The sequence below is a fragment of the Chionomys nivalis genome, chromosome 3 (assembly GCF_950005125.1).
Source record: "Chionomys nivalis chromosome 3, mChiNiv1.1, whole genome shotgun sequence".
Classification (NCBI taxonomy): domain Eukaryota; kingdom Metazoa; phylum Chordata; class Mammalia; order Rodentia; family Cricetidae; genus Chionomys; species Chionomys nivalis.
In genome coordinates this window covers 110,781,315-110,803,639 of record NC_080088.1, presented here as the reverse complement: position 1 = coordinate 110,803,639, position 22,325 = coordinate 110,781,315, and the positions used below count along the sequence as shown (strand labels likewise).

Here is a 22,325-nt window from a genome sequence, read left to right as displayed (position 1 = left end):
AGGGTGTGTGACTTGGGGGGAGGGGTTCCCGCCGCACCTGCGGCCTCCGGGGGAGTCCGCGCGCGGGCCAGTCCCGCGTGCCGGGAGGTCGGGGTCACCCCTGATCGTTTCCCGGGACGAGGTCCCCGCGGTTCCCCGGGGAGGGCGGCGGCACCCGGAGGCCGCACTACTGGCGGCCGCGCCGCTCCCCCTCGCTCTGTGCAGCTGCCGCCCGGCGCTTGCGCACTGGGCCCCGGGCGCGCGGCGGCACCAGGCTTTGTGTGTGCGCGTATGTGTGTGAGTGTGTGTCTGTGCGCGAGTGAGAGAGCGGGCGAGTGTCGCGAGCAGGACCCGGCGGGCGCGCTCCCCCAGCCTCTCTCTCTCTCTCCTCTCTCTCCCTCCCCGCCAGAACCATGTCGGGCAGGTCGGTTCGAGCCGAGACCAGGAGCCGGGCCAAAGATGATATCAAGAGGGTCATGGCGGCTATCGAGAAAGTGCGCAAATGGTAAGCCGAGGCGCCTGCTCGCTCGCTCGCTCGCCCCGGCTCGCTGCACCGCGCCGCGGCCGCCAGCAAGCCCGGACCCAGCTCACAGAGCCGCGGGGCGCAGCGGCCCCCGGGCCCAGAGTTGACGAGGACGCGCGGCCCGGGTCACCTGCGCCCCGCGGGGGCTGCGTCCGCTGCCCAGGTGTGCTTGGCGCGGGTCGCCCACCTGGCGCGGTGGCGGCGGCCGCGGCGGCGACTGCAACCCGGAGCTCGGGAGAGGGGGGTTCGCAACCGGCCCCAGAAGCCATTTCGTTTTTTTGTGCAAGTCACATGAAAGCGGCTTCCCGCGCGCCGGGGCCGTGATGCCGGCGGCGGCGGGCAGAGCGCGAGCTCCATTGTGCAGCGCGGAGCGGGCCACCGTCTTCTCCCGGGGCGGCGCGGCGCCGGAGTCCCCCCCCTCAACACGCACACACATCCACCCCACGCCCCGACCCGCCCGCAGCTCCCCGCCTCCCAGGCCTTGGCGCCCTCGAGTCTGCGGAGTTTGCAGAGCGCGAGCCGTTTAAATTTAGCGCTTTGGGCAGCCTGGAGCGAGGGCTCCGGGCGAGGAAGGAAGATGGGGGCGAGCGCTGGGAAGGCGGTGGCGCGGATGGGAGCGGGGCGCCCATGGCTCCCACCCGCTCCGCGCGGTACCGGGAGCTCGGGGGACGCGATGTTTGCTGCCAGAAGCCAAGTCCTGGGCCGTGTCTGCCTTCTTCAAGCTGGAGCTGGTGTTTGTTTTGCGGAGAGAGCGAGCGACCGTTGTTTTTGTTCTCTGCTCTGGGGGAGGAGGAGGGGACCGCGAGATTCGGTGTGGGCTGTGCGTGTTTTTCAAGCTCAAATTAGATCGTGCCCGGCGTGGCCTCGTTATAATTAGTAGGATGGAACATTTTCACGGGCCTCGTCGGGATCTGACTCCGAGGCGGCCCCAGAGGCCAGGCCGGAGGCGCCAGTAGTCCACCACCAGGCTGGGTCAGACTTGTTGAAAACTCCCTGCCCCCAGATTTCAACTTTATTATGTTTTTTTTTCCTCACGACTTCATTATGGTCCGAGAGGAAGACGAGCCGCCGCGAGGGTGTCCCCAAGTGTCAGCGGCCGCGGGCTGATCCTGTCCTTTATAGAAACTGGCCAGGCCCCACTGCAGACGGTTTCTTTTGGGGGTGTCATTTCATGAGTAACGTCTCTGTTGTTGTTGTCTTTTTTTTTTTTAAACACTACTCGACCTGTCTCAGGTCTGGTGGTGTCACAAGTTAGCTGTCCTTTCAGAGTGAAACCCAACAAAAAAAGGCAAGGAGAAAAATCAATAAAGTCCACGTGCTCCCGGGCCTCCTATGGAAAGGGCTGTCTGCCGATGGCCGGATGCCCGCCGTGGGCTGGGTTTGGCTCCAATGGGACAAAGAATTTTCACAACCGTGAGAAGGGGAGGCTTTCCAAAGTTGAGATCCAAGTCCTGGGTGCTGGGAGCTCCCCTGCTGAGCAAGGCTCCCAGTGCCCAACTGGAGCCATTTAAAAATGGCAGAAACAGCTGCAGGCCAAAACACGGAGGAAAACAACCAGTGCCCCCTCTCCTGTGGGACTCTCAAGGGAGGGCTGTGGTGCCCCCCCTCCCCCCACCCCCACCCCCACCCCGCCTCAGTCCCGGTGCAAAGAAAGAACTAATAGCTGGGCGTAAGTCTCTTCTGTCTGTCACCGGCCTGGAGGGTAGAAAGGGGCCCATGTAAGCTGTGACAGCTGCGGCTGGGTCTGCCAGCTGCTCCGCAGGGCAGGCAGATGGAGGGATGGGGCTTTCCACCCTGCGGGCCCCAGAGCAGCAGGCCTGGAGGCTTCAGTCCTGGCCGGTTCGCTGCCTGCCAGGCCTGGGATTGGAGTGGGGGATGTGGCTGCCTTCTTCCCCATGTTTTGGGGGAATAAGAATATCGTGACCCCAAAGATCCTCAGACTTTGGGATCTCCTGGTTAAGTTTCTACTTCTCTTCCTTGGTGTGACCTTGGGCAGAATATGAAACTGGCTTCTCTAACCCTGGCAACCCTAGGATTCTGTGCCCCTCACCTTCTTGAACTGTTGGACTCACAGGCTAGTGGGTGGAGTCTCCAGGGTACCCTTGTAAATGTCCTTATGTTAGGTGGACTTTGTAGAAATTTTGGTTTTGTTTCCCTCCCCGTTTTAACAAAAATGGAGGGGGCTTTCTTGGGGGCAGAATCTGGTCTTTTCTGCCTGTACAACAGTCTGGTGATCAACCCTGAAGGCGTTGCTGCTGTTTATTAACTGGCCACCAACCATGCATTTCACCACTGGCTGAGACATGGGGTTGCCAGAATTAGCAAATGAAAATACAGAACACCCAACTAAATTTGAATTTCAGATAAATAGCAAAATGATTGGAAAAAAAAATAAACCTTTCTCCCTGGGTGGTGCATGGTTATGATCACAGCACTTTTGTAGAGGCAGGAGAACCAGGAGTTCAAGGCCAGCCTCAACTACATAGTAAGTTCAAGGCTTGCCTGGGCTACATTCAAGCTTCTCTCAAAAGAAAGCAAAAATAAATGAAATTTTCTGCTGAGATTAGTGCTTTAGTGGTAGGATTTGAGCTTAATATGCACAGGGCTCTAGGTTTTGTCTACAGCCTGTGTACACACACACACACCACTTTGTGTAAGTATATTCCGTGAAATACACATAATAATGACACGTACTGAAAAGTTATCCATCTATCTGAAAAATTCAAAATCAATGAGTCATTCTGTGTTTTAACCAGAGGAGAGCTGAGGTGCCGGCCATTCTATTGCGTTCAAAAGCCTAGGGTACTGTTTCTCCTCACGCGGCCAGCCTACCTTTCCTTTGCCCTGCAGAAGAAGCCAGTGGAGCTATGGCCTCCATACCCACAGTTGGCAGCTGGTTCCCTTCTCCTTTCTGTCTGGTGTCCCGGCAGAGCAGGTTGGTGTGGTGTGAAGTGGCCAGAATATGGCTGAGGGAGAACAAAATGGTTAGCCCCTTGTGGGGAAATGGGGCCACTGGGCCAGGCTTAGGAGGCCCAGTATGAGTGGGAAAGGCAGAGAGGTCAGAGCTGCATAGTGTGCATTGGTCCAGCACCTTTCAGCCTTGGCCCAAGGGGTCCTTTCACAAGTTGCCACAAAGGCAGAGTGGCCAGTTTGATGGGGGCTTCCCACCCATCCCTGAGACGGGCCTTCTGAGGGACACCCAGACCTACCTGATTAGGATGAGGACAGGTCTTCCAAGGTGACAAAGACTAGTCCCATAATGAATGTAAAAATAGATTTAGAGCTCTTTGGAGTCATTGGGGACCCCTGGGGCACACTGGGGTTTACCTTGACCTTGAGAATCTGGAGATGGATTCCTGTGATTTATGTAAGCCTGAGCTGGGGAGGAATTTTGGAGCTAGAGTCCCACATTTGGGGTTTCCTTGCACCCTTTTATCGCAGGAGCCTGATTCTGGTAGACAGGGAAGGGAAGCTGGTTTTCGGGGGCCATGGAGGCAGGGGGACTCCGGCTCCATGCTGAGTAGTTTTGTGGCTAAGTTGAGGTGCAGCCTGGTGGTCAGTGTGAATGTCTCCCAGATGGTGAGAGATGGTTGCTGGGAGGGAGCCAATGTGTGTCATCTGGAGCAAGCTGTGCCTTCCAGGGGCATGTGGGCCCCAGATCATGTTTCGAGAGTAGCCAAAAATCTGAATTTTTATGGCTCCCTCTTTCTTTCATTCTTTTCTGCTTTGGTAATTGAGTCAACCCCCCACCCCCAGACCGGGTTTCTCTGTAGCTTTGGAGCCTGTCCTGGAACTAGGTCATGTAGACCAGGTTGGCCCTGAACTCGGAGATCCGGAGATCCGCCTGCCTCTGCCTCCCAACTGCTGGGATTAAAGGCATGCGCCACCACTGGCTTTGAGGTCAGACAAGACTTGCCTCTTGGCCAAACGCTTGCTGCCCTTGCTGTAAGGTAATGGGAATTGTCTAATCCCCCATGGGAGCAGCCAGCTGTGTGGTCCCCCAATGATGGGCTTGGGGCGCTTGTCGATCTCAGCTGCTCCCTTGAGACAGTGCCTTTGTGAAGCTCTGTCTGGTTTCCTGGGAGACCAAGGGCCAAGTCCCAGGTCAGAGGTCAAAGGTCAATCCCAAGGTCAGATTCCACTTTTTTTTTTTTTTTTTTTGTTTTGTTTTGTTTTGTTTTGTTTTACACAAGTTTGCTCTGTGTAGCCCTGGCTGTCCTGGAACTCTATCTGCCTGCCTCTGCCTCCCGAGTGCTGGGGTTGTTTAAAAAAAATTCTTTTTTATTTTATTTATTTTGTGTCTGTGCTTGTGCACGGAGGTGCTGGGGGGGGGGAGCACTCACACGTCCACAGTGCACTTGTGGAGGTAGAGGGTAACCTGTGGGAGTAGGTCCTCTCCTTCCACCAGGTCAGTTCTGAGGACCTAACTCAGGTCACCTCACCAGCCCCTATTATTATTACTACTTATTGTTATGCTTGGTCTCACTATGTAGCTTAGAGCCCCCTGGGACCTAGAGTCATCAGGCCTCAGCCCCGCAAGAGCTGGGATCTCAGGTGGCTAGAATTGTACACCACCACACCCAGCTCCCAAGGTCAAGTCTCTGATGCCTGCCTCTGACACCTCGTAATAGCACTGCAGGCTGTTTTCTATCTGGGGTGACCTGGGTAGACCTGTGACGAGGTCACCAGCTGGGGAAGAAGGACCCAGTGTACAGCCGGTGGCCTATAACAGCAGGATAACTTCAGACATTCACCCTGGTTCCTGTCATCTTGGGAGGCCCAGAGCTCAGGTGTGCTTTTCAACCTGAACCATGGCTTTTGTGTTATGAGTTAATTACGTAAATAAAAAAAAAATTTAATATACTCCAACTTTGAATTGCTTGATTTACTAAGGCTCAGCCCAAGGAAGCTAGTCAAGGGTTTGTGAGCGCTGACTTTGGCCTTTTGATTCTAGAAGCTTCTGTCCCCAGGTGGTCTCTAGGATAGTCCAGGCAGCAGAACAGCAGAAGGTGGTCTCTGGCGTCACAACCTGTGTTCACTCTTTGTTCTCCCAGTATTGTCTATGTGACCTTGGCCATGGGAAAAGTTGCTGGGCTACTTGTTTCCTCACCCAGGAGAGTGTTCCTACCTTTCTGTGGTCTGAGAAAGGAGAGGGGGGAGGGATCCCAGAGCTTGGCCTCTCTCTCTTTCTCTCTCTTGTCACCAACCTTGATCCTGGGGGCGGCCCCTTCCCTCCAGGTACCTTTTAGGTAGAGAGTGACTCTGCCCCCAGGAGGCAGGAGAGGGATGCCCAAGGAGCTTAGGCAGGGCCTGACAGTGGTGCCAAGAGTTTGGATTCACCTCCTTGGTCCCACTTCCTTCATCTGTCAAGTGGGAAGGTGATTTCTGCTGCCACACGTGGCCTTGTGAACATCAGTGTGTGGATGTCTTGTTTAGCACATGGAAGCTACCAGAAATGGTCTCCTTTAATGATAAAAGGCCAGGCCAAAGCTGACAGGGACTTGGAGATCTGGGTAGGCAGAGTTTGTGGATGAAGGTGTATGGTTTGGTTAACACATATACATGTGCGTGCACACACGCATGCACACTGCTGCCCGAAGCCTCAGTAGTGACATGACAGAGACTGTCGTGTGTCACAGTAGCATACAAGGGAAGACATAGGTAAAGTTTGGGTAGAGAAGCCAAAGTCCTCACACTGCCTAGGTAGCAGTGGGACTTTTGCAGCCTTGCCTTTGTCTGACCCTGATCTCTCATCTCATTGTGGGTCCCTCGGATCAGCTGGATTCCTTTCTGAACACAATGAAACTTCAGGCTGCCTCCCTGAGATGACCAAGTGGGAGCCCAGACAGTGGGGTTCAAACCCCACCTGTGCCTCTGATGACTCTCCCCAAGTTGTGCCTGTCCCCACCCAGGTACATGGCCTATTTAGAGCAAGAAGTGACACTGTCTGACAGTAATAGCCCAGCAAATGGCAGTGGCTCTGAGAGGGCATAGTTGTTATCCTTGATGAAACCCGTCGCCCCCTTTCCCTTCTCACGGCCTGTAATTGTCTCCTCCCTATCTGTACACCTGTGTCTGTCTTAGCTGGGCACTTGAATCCTGTCCTGGGAAAATTTAGAACCCGGGTGACCAGGAGTCCATGGTCCATGTGGAGTCTCACCTGAAGAATAGGTGCAAGGATTTGTCCCCACAAGGCCAGGCGCTGCCTGCCTCTCAACGCCCCCTCCCCCATGCTCCTAAACTGTTGGGAAGGGAAGCTGATCGGAGGGCAGGGCCATTGCTTGCTGTCTTGGTTCTGAGAGAGTAGGCAAAGAGAGGCTTACTAAAGCCAAGCAAGGGCCTCAGCCACCAAGGGCGGAACTGGGATTCCAGCCATATCTCTGTGATCAAACCTTGTTGTCTTAGCCCCTGGGCTACACAGACAGCTCTTTGTAGCTGTGACCTCTGTCACCTTCCACCCACTAGCAGAGTCCGGTCCAAAGCCCCCTGGTTACGGGCTCTTCCTCATTCCCTGCAGGGAGAAGAAATGGGTGACTGTTGGCGACACATCCCTACGAATCTACAAGTGGGTTCCTGTGACGGAGCCAAAAGTTGATGACGTGAGTACATAGGGCTGTCATGTCTTCATTCCCTACCCAGGGTGGCCTCCATGCTACAGGGAGAAGAGACTGTCTGTCTCTCTCCACTGGCCTGGGGACCCAAAGCCAAACTGCTTGGAAGGCACAGAGCCCAGCCTAGGCCTAGAGAGCCCCCTAGACCTGTGTCATCAGCCCCTACAGTCGTACCCCAGATTAGAATAGGGTAGGGCACAGGGACTGTCCCCTGAAGGTTGTCCTCTGTGTTAAGAGTGTAGGTGAAGCCACATTTTTATTTTGGGCGTGCTTCCCCTAGCACCCTGTGCACTATGGGTAGGAGCAGGCAGTGTGGTACCCAGCTATACCAAGCCTCTGCCTTCACTGTGACCCCATCCTGAACGCTCATCCATCTGCCAGGCCCCATGCCCATGCTTCATACCATCGTCTTTCACTTGCTATCTTTTCAAATCTCTTTACATGATCTCTAAGAGGCACAGCCACTTCCCCAAAGTTACACAGTTATGTCAAAACGGAGACTCAAACTCAAGTCTCTCTGATTTTCACATGTGTGTGTTCGCTGTTCCTTAAGCGCCTTCTAACGGTTGGGGCTGTTGGTGGACCAAGAGTAAGAGAGCCTGGTGTAGGGATGCCTGCCTGTACCACCCCCTAGAAGGGCTACAGGCAGGTTAAGCAAGGCAGGTGGGACGGAGCTGACCATGGTGACCATGCTGGGTCCTGGAGAAGGATGCTTGCAGGCAGCCAACCCACTTCCCACCAAAAGGCCTTTGTCTTACCAGCCCTCTCCATGCCCACTCTTGCCCAGGATACCCACTTAATGCCCTCCTCTGAGAAGATGAGAGCTTGGCCCCAGCTGCTTCTGGGAGCAACATGGCTGTGGTTGATTAAGTTTTGTTATGGGTCAGCAGCTACCTCAGTAAAGATGGAGGCTAAGCTTCCCTCACAAGGGGCTTGCCCCTCTGACCCATCTTCAGTAACCGCTGAGATCACATGCTCACATGCTCACGGGGAGTCAGGGACTGATACTGGCCTGGGAACTTAGGTGATTGACAGCCCTTCTCATTTTGACCTGGGTTTCTGAAGCCACCGAGGTCCCTCTTACCATAAAGGGACAAAGGCTTGGCCCATCCTCACGTAACTGGACAAAGGGCAGGCTAGCCCTAGTCCTCGGAGGCAGCTCCTGCCTCCAGCCCATCATTAGGTGGTGTAGAAATGATGGCTGTATCTGAGGAGACGTGGTCCCTGCTCTCAAGGAATTTCTAATCTCGCTGAGGGAAGATAATTATAGAATGGCTTGAAACAGCCATCAGGGAAGTGCCAAGTGGAATATGATCAAGGGGGCCGTGGGAAGGATGGGACAGCTCCCAGCTGGGCAAAGAACACTGGGTATAGATAGTCAGACAGACAAGCCCTGGCTGACCTGTGAGGCTGGGTGCCTCACCTCACTGGGCCCTCCGCCCTCTTCCTTGTGTACTGGAGGAGCCATGCCAAGCGTGTGGTTTCTGTACCCAGAATGTGCACTGTGTCGCCTGGAGAATACTTAGCATAGTGTTCCTGAAATGCTGAGGCCCTTTCACCTCTGAGCCATTCAGGAGTGTGCTGCCTAACCCTCTTCTAGGGCTGAGCAATTGGGTAAGATGCAGATTCCTGGACCCCACCCGAGACAGGTGAAGGTTAAGCCAGGAATCTGCATGGGTGGGGGAAGGGTCAACTTTATGGTTTTAGGAGCTGGGCAGTGGTGTCCCTCGTCTTTAATCCTAGCACTTGGGAAGCAGAGGCAGGCGGATCTCTGAGTTCAAAGCCAGCCTGGTCTACAGAGCAAGTTTCTGGACAGCCAGACTGGACAGTCAATCTCAAAAAACCAAAATTGAAAAGAAAAATAAATAGATAAAAATAATCAATTAGGACTTGGTTATACCATCTTTCTCAAAATAGCGTTTTTAAAGTTTTTATTTTCTAATAAGAAAAACAGGTGTCAAAATTCAAATGTTATTTTCTTTTTATTTGTTTTATGTGTGTGTGTGTGTGTGTGTGCATTCATTTGTGTACCATGGCGCATGAGTGAAAGTTAGGACAACTTGAGGGGATCAGTTCTCTCTACCATGTCCCAGGGATGCAGCTTAGGTCCTGGGGCTTGGCAGTAAGTACCCATACTGCTGAGCCATCTCTCCAGCTTCTAGCCGAGGAATCTGAATGACTATGGCCCTGTTAACTCTGAATCTGAAGTGTACATTTTGGCTTTCATTGTTTCATCATATGTGTGTGTATGTGTGTGTATATATATATATATACACATATGTATGTATGTATATGTATACACATATGTATGTATATATATTGAGACAAGGTCTTGCTCTGCAGCCCACGCTGGTCTTGAATTCTCTCTCCTCCTGCCTCTGTCATGCAAGGATTACAGGCTGAAGTGCATTCTTTGGAAGAGTGAATTTTTACTTTGAGGGTATAGCTCCGTGGTAGAATATTTGCCTAACATGCATGAGGCTCTGTGTTTCTTCATACCACAGGATGCTGGGATCGGAAGTGTCTACAATGGCTCAGTAGTAAAGACACCTGCCACCACGTCTGATAACCTGAGTTTGATCCCTGAAACTCACATGGTAGAATGAGAGATCCAATTCCTGAAAGTTTCCTCTGACCTTCACATATGCACTATGCAACCCCCACACACACACATACACACTCCACACACGCATTCATGTTAAATAAATATAATGTAAAAGTTAGTAATTCTATAACATTTTCATCAGTACCTGCTAGTAGTTACTCCCCATGCCACAAGTAATAATATATATGTTCTCCCTCTGTTCATTTGTACTTTCTTTAAGTGTTACTTTAAAAGAAAGTTACTTATTTCTTATGTGCATGAATATTTTGTCTGTATGTGTGTATGTGCACCCATGCATGCAGTTCCCGCAGAGACCAGAAGAGGGCATTGTATCTCCTAGAATTAGAGTTGCAGATGGTTGTGAGACACTATATGGGTGCTGGGAACTAAACCTGGGTTCTCTGCAGAAGCAGCCAGTGTCCTTAATAGTTGGGTCATCTCTTCAGCCCTATTTAAATATTAATTTTGCCTCATATCTCTTCCTGAGTCTGCCTTTTGCCCTGCCTGCACACACTGTCTCTTGAGTTTACATCCCTGTTGGCACCCGTGCACCCACTTTGTATTTATCCTTCCAGAAGCACACATAGATACAGTCCCTTAGCACACCCCAATAGTACTGGCAGCTGCTTGCTCTGCTCCTTTTTGTCTAGGGGATATTGAGGTATCTTAACATGTCTGTGTCTCAGGGATCTTTCTGATTAAAATTCAAAGAGAGCTGCCTTTGTCTCTGTATTGTTACATTGATTGATCAGAATGTCCATGATTTATTTTAGGAGTGTTTTACCATCACTCATAGAAACCTAAATGATTGTGTTCCCTTGAGCCGTAGGTGTGGCTTACCTTCTGAATACTTATCTAGTACATGTGAGGACCAGGTTTGATCCCCAGCACCCCCAAAGCATCCCTCTCCATTTCCCACTGCCTCTTTGAGTTCTCCATCCTTCCCAACACTTTGAGAATGGCAGCCCCAGGGGCTCAAGACCCATGGCCGTACCTGCTCCGGCCAGCATGACGGTGGCCATGACCATTCCCGTAGTTTCTCCCTCTAGATGAAGTTTCCACTAGGCACAGTGTTTGCCTGGCTGCAGGTGACAGCCCTGCAGACAGGTGAGATTATCTTTCGGAATCCCCTCAAGGTGGGCACAGAACACCTTGTGGGCCACATTCAAATGCGGGCAAAGACAACCTGCCAAGGCTTGGGGGCTCTGACTGCTTGATGGAATATTAAATATTCATGCCACTCCCTGGGGCCACTTGCGTGCACACACACGGACATCATTGACTGACTGGGTCTCTGCTCCATTTTTCTCCTCTAGAAAAACAAGAATAAAAAGAAAGGCAAGGATGAGAAGTGTGGCTCCGAGGTGACCACTCCAGAGAACAGCTCGTCACCGGGGATGATGGACATGCACGGTGAGTCTCGCCACAGCCGGTCTCCCTGCCTGGGCCTCACGAAGCCCATACTTGTGTTTTTGTTTCTCTAGCAGGTTTGTTCACATTCCAGGCAAAGGGTAGGAGGGCTGAGCAAGACTGCCAGGCCCCTGTGCCAAGGAGGAGCTCTTCGGAGGAGCCATTTCTTTCCCTGGCACACGTAGCCAAGAAACAAAACAAGAAGCATAGAAATCACACCCTCTGCTCACCCAAGGACTCAGTCTCACAGATATCCCAGCAGCCCTGCCCACCCAGGAAGACTTGGGGGTGTGGCATGCCAGACCCACAACTGTATTTCTCATTCTCCATTTTTGCTTTGTTCTTGGAACTCATGGTCACCAGGAACCTGGGCACTGCCCTCTCTTAACAGCCTAACTTCCTTGGCTGTCTGATTTTAGAAGTTATAATGTGTGTCTGTTCCATCCGTCGTGGTGAGGCTGAGTCCGTGATGTAGCCAGTCTCCTGTTTTCACCCTGTCTGTCTGGCTGGCTGGCTCTCTCACCGTATTAAGAGGAAAGGCTCAAGTCACAGTCCTATGGCTCCATGAAGTGTCCGTAAAATGCACACACCTTACAGCCAAGCCAAAGCACAGGATGTGCACAGCCTGACCTGATGGGCTCTCTCTCCTCTTGGCTGCCCATCCCTACAAAGAGAGCCACCATAGACATTCAAACCTGAGTTTTCCATCACTGTGACAAAATGCTTAAGATGATGCAGTTTGGAAGGGGAAGAGTTTATCCGGGCCTTTGGCATCAGAGGGCTCAGTCCACACAGTTGATGCCATTGTCCGGGGATAGCTGTTGGGCTAGCACATCGTGATGGAAGCAGCGAGATAGAGAAAGCTGCTGGCCCAAGAGGAAGAGGAGCAGGCATCCTTGGAAATGCATGCCTATAACCAGTACTCGGGAGGTAGGGACGGGAAGACCACTACAAGTCTGGGACCATCTGAGCTACATAGTGAATTCTAGGCTAGCCTGAACTATGGCGTGAAACAGTATCTCAAAACTAAGGGGGCCAAGGGGATCCCTTCAGTGGCCAAAAGATCTCCCCCAGATTCCACCTCTTAAAGTTTCTATTGCCTCCCAACTGCGCCAAGCTGAGGATTTAGCCTTTAACACATGGGCCTTTGGGGACATTTAAGATTCAAACTATAGCAGCTTTTGATATTTATAAATCAGAAACCCTGCTTTGCTGTTGTTTGAGAAGTCAGGTGTTATTGTGCTAAAAGCAGCTGGCTATAGCAGAAACAGCTGTCATCCCTTAGGGGACGTGGATGCTCTACCCTGCCTGGACAGCCCCAGGTTGGCCCCATCCTACCAGAGTTTACAGTGCTTATCACCCCCTCCCCCTCCTTTCTTCTCTCCTCCCCTCCCTCCTCTTTCTGGTCTCCTTAGTTTGTTTACTTGTTTTGTCTTGTTTTTTTTTAAAGAACAGTGTCTCACTGTTTTAGCCCAGGCTGGCCCAGAACTCATTTGTAGAGTAGGCTTACTTACATCTTACCACCTCTGCCTCCCAACTATTGGGATTTAAACCATGTTCCACCACACCCAGGTACATTTATTTAATATATGTGCGCATGCCATAGCACACATGTGGAAATCAGAGGATAGCCTGTGGGAGTCATATCTCTCCCACCATGTGAGTCCCAAGGACTAGTGGTGGCAAGCACTTTTATCTACTGAGCCATTTTGCCAACCCTGTATTGTGAATTGTTTTGTTATTTGTTTTGGAGACAGTGTTTCACTGTATATAAATAGCCCAGGCTGGTCTAAAATGTATTATGAAGCCCAGGCTGTCCTCGGACTTGTGGTAATCTTGTCTCCGCCTCCCAGGTGCTGGATATGCATCCAGCTTTTGATCTTAATTTTAACATTTTTACTTGTGAAGTTTTTTTTATTGCATTTATTTATTTTGTGTGTGAGTCAGGGAGACATGCAAACTATCAAGTTAGAGGACTGTTCTAGCCTTCCACCAAGTAGGTTCCAGGAATCAAACTCAGGTCATCAAGCCTGGTGACCAGCACCTTTACCCACTGAGCCATCTCGACGGCCCCTGCATATATGTGTGCTGTTAGCCACTCTAAACCTTTTGTACAACAAGGTGGCATCCAGTAGATCAGTTGAAGTCAAAAGGAAGTGGTGGCGCAATTAAGTCTGGTGCACTTGTGTCTTAGCCAGGGTTACTATTGCTGTGGTAAACACATGACAAAAGCATTTGGGGAGGAAAGGGTTTATTCTGCTTCCATTTCCATATTGCTGTTTATCGTTGAAGGAAATCAGGACAGGAACTTAAACAGGGCAGGAACCTGGAGGCAGGAGCTGATGCAGAGGCCATGGAGGGTGCTGCTTATTGGCTTGCTCCTCCTAGTTTGCTTAGCCTACTTATAGAACCCAGAACCACCAGCTCAGGGGTGGTGCCATCCACAGTGGGCTGGGTCCTCCCACATCGGTCACTAATTAAGAAAATGCTTCACAGGCTTCTAAACTCGTGGGGACACTTTCTCAATTGGGGTTCCCTTCCCTCAAAAGACTCTAACCTGTGTCAAGTTGGCATAAAATTATCCAGCACGCCTCATTGACCCAAACTAATCATTCTGGATTCCCAGTCCCCGGCACCTAATCAAGGAGACTTGTGTCTTAGCGGCTTGGTTTCATAAAAACACAAAAGAGTTTTGCTGCCGGTCAATGAGCAAAGAAAGACCTGCTGAGTACAGTGGCGCAGGTCTGTAATTCTAGCTCTACAGAGATGGAGCCAGAGGGATCAGGAGTTCGAGGACAACCTGAGCTACATGAGACTCTGTTTCAAAGACAAAACAAAGCAAAAAATGCTCACCCGATGTGCACAAAGCTCTGGGTCCTGTCCGTAGCTCTGTGTAAGCTGGGCTTGGAGGTAGAGATCTGTAATCCCAGAAGTTCAAGGTCACCATCTGATCAGTCCCAAGCTCAAGGCTGGAATTCTCAGGGTGAGATATAGACTATGGCCCAGTTCCCTGGCAGCCCTTCTCTGACTTTCCCGCCTCCCCTAACTGTGTCATCTTGAGTTACTGACGTAACCCCTAGCCTTCTGATTGATGTTAACCTGTAGAATGTAATGGCAATGGCTGCTTCATGAAGTCTTCGTGGGGATTAGATGAGAATATCTCTGAAGAACCTTGGCATGTTAACAGCTACCATGTATGAAGCCACCACAATGTGCCAAGCGTCTGGCAACAAGACACATCTCACAGATGAAGAGCTAAGGCTCAGAGAAGGGATGTCACCTTGCCCCATTAGCAAGCTGATAACTTCCAGTGCTAAAGTTGACTTAGGAGAGCCTTTGTGGGCAGAATCTAGACTTGCCGCTTGGACTGGTGCGGAAAGAACCGGCTCCTGACATAAGCAACATATCCACCTTCTCCCATCATTTCCATTGTAGCTCAGAGCAGCCAAGGCCAAGGCAGGGGTGAGCAAGCCTGAAGGCCTGGGGACAGATGCAGGCCTGGCAAGAGAGTTCCAGGAGACTGGGGAAGGGGCCCAGCAGGAACTGTGGCGGTCACCCTCACTGCTGTCTGTCATCTAGAGTTAGCCATGTCAGCTGTGGACCCGGTTCCCAGGCCAGGCTCCAGCATCTGCCTGGTTAGACATTAATGCTTACTATCATTTATTAACAGAATTTTCATCACATCACGCATGCATTTGGGCCTTGACCTAGGAAGATTTAGACTTTCTTAAAGGTAAATGAGGAGAGCACATATTTTTCAAGTCAAGAATTCACAAGAGAGTGCTTTTATGTAACCAGCATTCCAGAGTATAGTTAAATGAGACCAGCTGGGCTGTGTGAGTGCCTGGTGCTCCCTCCAGGTGGAGGTAAAAAAGAGGGGTTGAGCCTTGGTCCACACCAGGTGGGAGGCACACACCTGAAATCCCAGCACTGGAGAGATAGAAAGAGGATAATCAGGAGTTCAAGGTCATCCTAGAGGTAAGGGCAAGTTTGAGGCCAGCCTGAGTTACACGAGACTCTGTCTTAAAAAAACAAACAAAAAAAAACCCAGATAGATCTGAGGGATCGATTCTCCCATCTGTAAAAATTTTGGTAGCAATACCAGGTAGGTGGGTGTCCATCAGTATGTTGATTAAATGTGGTGCCTGGGCCTCACACTGCTCCTGTAGTCCCCCTGGACATCACACTGCACCTGTAGTCCCCTGGGCCTCACACTGCACCTGTAGTCCCCCTGGGTCCCCCTGGGCCTCACACTGCACCTGTAGTCCCCCTGGGTCTCCCTGGGCCTCACACTGCACCTGTAGTCCCCCTGGGTCCCCCTGGGCCTCACACTGCACCTGTAGTCCCCTGGGTCCCCTGGGCATCACACTGTACCTGTAGTCCCCTGGGTCCCCTGGGCCTCACACTGCACCTGTAGTCCCCCTGGGTCCCCCTGGGCCTCACACTGCACCTGTAGTCCCCCTGGGTCCCCCTGGGCCTCACACTGCACCTGTAGTCCCCCTGGGTCTCCCTGGGCCTCACACTGTACCTGTAGTCCCCTGGGTCCCCCTGGGTATCACACTGCACCTGTAGTCCCCTGGGCATCACACTATACCTGTAGTCCCCTGGGTCCCCCTGTGCCTCACACTGCACCTGTAGTCCCTCTGGGCATCACACTACACCTGTAGTCTCCCAGCTACTTGTAAGCTGAAGCTAGAGGATTGCTCAAGTCTGAGTTTGGGGCTAGCCTGGATCACATGGCAAGACCTTGATTTCAGAACATAGTGGGTAACTACAAATGTTCTTTCTCAGTGCATGACACATAATAGGTGCCCAGAGCTCTTGGAGTGCCCCTGCCCATCTCCTTTTTACAAGGTCCCACACATGGCATTGCTTACAAAGACCGCCTCAGTTTATAGTGTTATTTGTTTCGTTGTAGACAGAGTCTCAATTCTAAGTGCTGGCTGGCCTGAACTCACTGTGTAGAGCAAGATGATCCCAATTTTTTTTTTTTTTTTTTTTTTTTTTTATTTTCTAGACAGGGTTTCTCCATAGCTTTTTGGTTCCTGTCCTGGAACTAGCTCTTGTAGACCAGGCTGACCTTGAACTCACAGAGATCCGCCTGCCTCTGCCTCCCGAGTGCTGAGTGCTGGGATTAAAGGCGTGCGCCACGACAGCCCAGCCGATCCCAAATTTTTGGAAATCTCCTGGCTCTTCCTGAGTGCTAGGATTAGAAGCATGAGCTGCCATCTTATGGATTGCTTCTGTGAGATCGCCACTGGGTACCTTTGATCTGAAAGGACTGCCTCATACATAGCTGACAGCCCCGAAACCGTGGTCCAGAAGGTGGTTTCCAAGGGCACGGTTCCCCATTACACTTGGGATTTGCCAATTCACCCATGATTCTCCCCAGTGTGGGAATTTGACTGTGTGATTTGTGGTACTTGGGGACTGCGTTTATGCTTTCCCCTGTAGAAATTAAAATAAAATGACTGTACCTGTGAAGTGGATTCAGGACAAGGGGAGGTGTACCCTGGGCCCCAGATCTTTCTCCAGCTTTAATGCAAACACCACTTCCCCGTGCCTCTCATCCCTGCATCAGTCTCATTGGAGAGACACCGGTGTGAGAAGCTTCATCGATTCCCTGCTTCAGTTTTTATGAACACTAGGCCATATTTGCCGCATGTATTTTTAATGTAATGTTTGTGATTGACGTGTAATTTGCATAAAAAACACATGTCTCGGGTGTGAAGTCTGAGCAGCCCTGACAGTTGTCTGCAGTCTGAGCTGAACTCCTCCCCACCCAGACATGTTTAATCTATACCTACCCATCTCATAGGGTGGTATGCCATAGGGTGACATTTCCCCAGACCCACTGTGCCATTATCTCTTCTAACAGAATTAAAAATAATCCCTTAATAGCTTTAAGAATTCAGACTATATGCAAATTCCCCAATTGTTCCAAAATGTGTTAAAGCCTGTGCATTCCAAATTAGATCCAAATAATTGGCACACATCATCCTTACTGGTTAGGTCTCTTACATTTCTTTAATATTTAGTATTCTTCTCCATTTCTCCTTCCTTAGCTTTTGTATTTGCTTTTGTTTTCCCCATAATGGGGATAAGACTCGGGACATTGGGAGGTTAGGAAGTACCTTACCATGTGACGTATGCCAGCCTTCTTTTAAAGTTGATTCTGGGCCAGGGAAATGGCTTAGTGTGTAAAAGCACTTTTAGGGAAAGCCTGGAGACCCAAGGTCAGATTCCTGGAAAATTTGTAAATGCCAGACTGTTCTCTGACCTCCACACAGGTGTAAGCCTCTGCACACAAAATGTGTGCACAACAAAATCAAGAAGTGTGTAGACAGTTTTTTTTAAAAAAAAAATATTTATTATGTATACAATATTCTGTCTGTGTGTATGCCCTCTGGCCAGAAGAGGGCACCAGACCCCATTACAGATGGTTATGAGCCACCACGTGGTTGCTGGGAATTGAACTCAGGACCTTTGGAAGAGCAGGCAATGCTCTTAACCACTGAGCCATCTCTCCAGCCCCAGACAGTTTTTGTGGATTTGTCTGGGGGACAGACTCTTAGGAGGCAGGCAGTCTTGAGTGCCAGGAAAAGTTACTGGTGTGAGCCGGGTGATGGTGGTGCACGCCTTTAATCCCAGCACTAGGGAGGCAGAGGCAAGCGGATCTCTGTGAGTTCGAGACCAGCCTGGTCTACAGAGCTAGTTCCAGGACAGGCTCCAAAGCCACAGAGAAACCCTGTCTCGAAAAACCAAAAAAAAAAAAAAAAAAAAAAAAAAAAAAAAAGGTTACTGGTGTGGTTAGGGTGGGAGATGGCTCAGTGGTTATGAGCATTGGTTCCAGCTAACCCTGGTTCAATTCCCAGCATCTGTAATTCCAAACCCAAGAGCTCTACTGCCCTCTTCTGGCACCTATGAGTGCTGAACCATGCATGTGATGCAGGCATATATGTAAACAAAACATCCATCCACATAAAATAATTTAAAACATTTTGTGGGTGAGGCTGGAGAGGTGGCTCAAGTGGTTAAGAGCACTTGATGCTCTTCCAGAGGACCTGAGTTCAGTTTCCAGCACTAGTCATGTGGTTGATACCTGTGACTCCAGCTCCAGGGGATCCAGAGCTTCCAATGGGCACCTCCACTCATGTGCACATAGCCACCTGCACACACACAAACCGAGCACATGATTAAAATAAGGGCTGTGCAGTGGTGGTACACACTTTTAATCCTGGCACTTCGGAGTCAGAGGCAGGCAGATCTCTGAATTTGAAGCCAGCCTGGACTACAGAATGAGCTCCAGGACAGCCAGGGCTATTATACAGAGAAACCATTGTCTTAAAAAAATAATAAAAATAAAATAAAATTTATAAAAGGTGATAGATGGCTTAGCAGTTAAGAGCACTGGCTGCTCTTCCAAAGGTCCTGAATTCAATTCCCAGCAACCACATGGTGGCTCACAACCATCTGTAATGAGGTCTGGTGCCCTCTTCTGGACTGCAGGGACACATGGAGGCAGAACACTATGCATAATAAATAAATAAAATCTTTGGAGAAAAAAAGTGATTACAGTGGTTAGAGAGATGGCTGAATGGCTAAAAGCACTTATTTGTCTTGTAGAAGACTTGGATTCTGTTTCCAGCACTACTTTGTAACCACCTGGAGGCTCCAGTTTCAGGGGAACTTTTCTGCTTTCCACAAGCATGTGTGTGATGGTGCACGGAATTACCTGTAGGCACACACACAAGAAATAAAGTAATAATTTCTGGTTCTCTTGCTACATAGCCCTATCGGGCCTAGAACTCACAGAGATCATCTGACTCTGCCTACCCAGTGCTGGGTTTAAAGGCCTGCGCCACCATGCCTGGCTTTCCCTTTTATATTGCATCAACAAGAATCCAGTCTGAAATTTCAGGAAATGAGATAGAATGTTGTAGTAACACTATTTCAAGGCTACATGCACAAAATACCTGGTTTTCCTCACCCAGAATTAGTTCTCATGACCCCAAAGTTTTTTTTCAATATTTTCATTATTTGAGAATTTGATATATATACAAAGACCTTCCAGAGCCACTCCATCCATCCTATCTATCTTCACTGTTCCCATATTTTAAAAAAGATTTATTTTCTCTCTCTTTTGAGACAGGGTTTTTCTGTGTAGCTTTGGAGCCTGTCCTAGAACTCACTTTGTGCACCAGGCTGGCCTGGAACTCACAGGAGTCACCTGCCTCTGTCTCCCGAGTGCTGGGATTAAATGCATATGGCACCATCACCACCCAGAAAGATTAATTATTTTATCTGGGCATTGTAGCACACACCTTTAATTCTAGCACTTGAGAGGCAGAGGCAGGTGTGAGTTCAAGGCCAGCCTAGTCTACTTAGCAAGTTCCAGGTCAGCTAAGACTACATAGTGAGACCATGTCTAAAGAAAAAAAAAAAAAGATTTATTTATTTTCATTTCATGATTGTTTGCCGCATGTAAGGAGGCCAGTAGAGGGTCCGATCCCCTGGAACTGGAGTTATGGTGCTGGCAGCCACACCTGTATCCTGCAGAAGAACAGCGAGTGGTCTCACTGCTGAGCCATCTCTCCAGGCCTGTGTCCTCTTTTCTTGTTTTTTTGTTTTGTTTTGTTTTTCGAGACAGCATTTCTCTGTAGCTTTGAAATCTGCCCTAAAACTAGTTCTTGTAGACCAAGCTGGCCTCAAACTCAAAGATCTGCCTGCCTCTGCCTCTTGAGTGCTGGGGTTAAAGGTGTGCGCCATCACTGCTCAGCTCTCTCTCTTTATTTATTCATTTATTTTTTTGATAGCCCGCTGAATCTAATTTGTGCTGCTCATATATTCATGGGTGTGGCCCAGTCCACTGGAGCTTGGTCAGCCTACTAAGGGTGACACCCTTAAAAAAAATAGCCTCTCCCCCAGCAGATCCAGTGGCCCCTCCTTGCATGTTGAAATGTTCACTGGCTTGATCGCCAAGCAGCTAAAGCTGCGGTGCCTTCCCGAACAGCTGGGGTCCTGTCAAGGCCAGGAGCTTCCCAGCCTCTGACTGTTACCAATCTGCCACCATCTCTGTCTGGCCCCAGACACAGGAACCTTCTTAGTTAGCTAAGAACTGTGGGGGAGGTGTAGGAGGAGGTGATCTAGCTCTGAGACTTCCTGGCCTCATAGGTTGTGAGGCCAAAGGCATTGAGGCATAGAAAAGCTGAGCCCTAGCACACGCACGCCCATGCGTACCCACGCTACCCTCTCAGCGGCTCTAGGATGTCAACCTGTGCTCTGTTCCTGTGCAGATGATAACAGCAACCAGAGCTCCATAGCAGACGCCTCTCCCATCAAACAGGAGAACAGCAGCAACTCCAGCCCTGCCCCAGAGCCCAACGCACCTGTGCCCAGTGATGGCCCCGAAGCCAAGGCTGATGAGGCACAGGCAGATGGAAAAGAGCACCCTGGAGCTGAAGGTACTTGCCATCCAGGGATGGGGTGCAGAGGGGCTGCTGCTTAGCAGCCTGCAACCAGACAAACCACAGGTATTCTCAGGAGTGCTTTGTAGTGTGCCAAGCCCAGACCATGACCATAGAAGAAAAGTAAGGCCTGATTTAGAGCCATTTAAAAAGGAGAATTCAGCCAGGCAGTGGTGGCACACGTCTTCAATCCCTGCACTCCAGAGGCAGACACAGGCAGATCTCAGTGAGTTCAAAGCCAGCCTGGTCTACAGAGTAAGTTCCAGGACAGACACCAAAGCTACACAGAGAAACCCTGTCTCAAAAAAACAAAAAAAGAGGAAGAAAAGCAATCAGCTGGGCGGTAGTGATGCACACCTTTGATCCCAATACTTGGGAGGCAGAGACAAGCATATCTCTGAGTTTGTGGGGCTACACAGAGAGCCCCTATTTTGAAAAACAACAGAAATCAAAAAGGGAGAAATCAGACAATTGTCTTGGGATCCATCTCCAACACCACATAAACTGAGCATGTAGTTCATGCCTGTGATCCTAGCCCTTGGGAGGTAGAGGCGAGAGGATCAGGAGTTTGGGGCCAGCCTGGATTGCAGTCATATGTATCTCACCTGGGGGTGGTGGCACCCACCTTTAATCCCAGTGCTCAGGAGGCAGAGGCAGGTGGATCTCTGAGTTTGAGGCCAGCCTGATCTACAGAGTTTCAAGACAGGCCCCAAAGCCACAGAGAAATCCTGTCTCGAAAAGACAAACAAAAGAATAAGTGAGAGCCAGGCAGTGATGGCGCACGCCTTTAATCCCAACACTCGGGAGGCAGAAGCAGGCGGATCTCTGTGAGTTTGAGGCCTGGGCTACAAGAGCTAGTTCCAGGATAGGCTCCAAAGCTACGGAAAAAAAAAAAAACAACTGGTAGGGGGGTGAGGGATTGGAAAAGTAAGATGGAAGTCAGAGAGGGGGCTGAACTCCAAAGGTGGTGAGCTCATAAAGCCATTGTCCCCTGGCTTTTTATGAGCAGAGAGACAAGAGCATGGGTTGACTAGACCTAAAGAACTGAAAAAAGGTGGAGGCTGAAGAGCTGGCTCAGAAGTTCAGTTCCCAGCAACCACATGGTGGCTCACAACCATCTGTAATGAGATCTGGTGCCCTCTTCTGGCGTGCAGACGTATATGCAGGCAGGACACTGTATACTCTTTAAAGGAAAAAAACAAACAAAAAAACAGAAAAAAATGAAGTGGTGCTTAGGGGGAGGTGACAACACCTTTGTGAGGCTGCAGCCATCCTCATGTCGGGGAGGGTGGCAGCTAGGAACAGAGGAGGTGGTGCAAGGTCTGATGACTGGCTGTAATTCCAGCCCAGTGGAGGCAGGTACAAGGTGACCAGTATGAGGCCAACCTGGGCTACAGAGCAAATCTTGGACTAACACAGAACAAAAACGAAGAAGTTTGGAGAGATGGCTCAGCGGTTAAGAGTATTGGTTGATCTTACAGAGAGAGCCCAGGTTCAGTTTCCAGCTACCACGTGGTAACTCATACCTGTCTGTAACTGCAGTTCTAGGGGATACAATCCAGTGCCGCCTTCTGCCCTGCAAGGGCGCTGCATGTATGTGGTGCACTTACATGCAGTGAGAATGCTCATACACAAAATAAAACAAATAATAAAAGGCTGAAGCTATAGGTCAATGGCAGAACTCTTACCAGGCATGCAAGGCCTAGGTTTAATCCACAGGCATGCAAGGC

The 22,325-nt window shown here is 50.3% G+C and overlaps 1 protein-coding gene and 1 non-coding gene across 2 annotated transcripts in view; both read left to right on the top strand.

Moving 5' to 3' along the window:
- Nucleotides 1-253: 253 nt before the first annotated feature.
- Nucleotides 254-22,325, top strand: part of Bcl7a (BAF chromatin remodeling complex subunit BCL7A) — a 34,644-nt gene continuing 12,572 nt past the window's right edge. The window contains exons 1-4 of the mRNA XM_057764924.1: nucleotides 254-484; nucleotides 7,020-7,101; nucleotides 11,035-11,131; nucleotides 20,425-20,592. Coding sequence (XP_057620907.1) covers nucleotides 393-484; nucleotides 7,020-7,101; nucleotides 11,035-11,131; nucleotides 20,425-20,592 — 439 coding nt within the window. The 5' untranslated portion in view covers nucleotides 254-392. The remainder of the gene's footprint in view (nucleotides 485-7,019; nucleotides 7,102-11,034; nucleotides 11,132-20,424; nucleotides 20,593-22,325) is intronic.
- LOC130872333 (U1 spliceosomal RNA) lies at nucleotides 16,417-16,579 on the top strand. Its single transcript, XR_009056937.1, has one exon. It is a non-coding gene; the product is annotated as a U1 spliceosomal RNA (small nuclear RNA).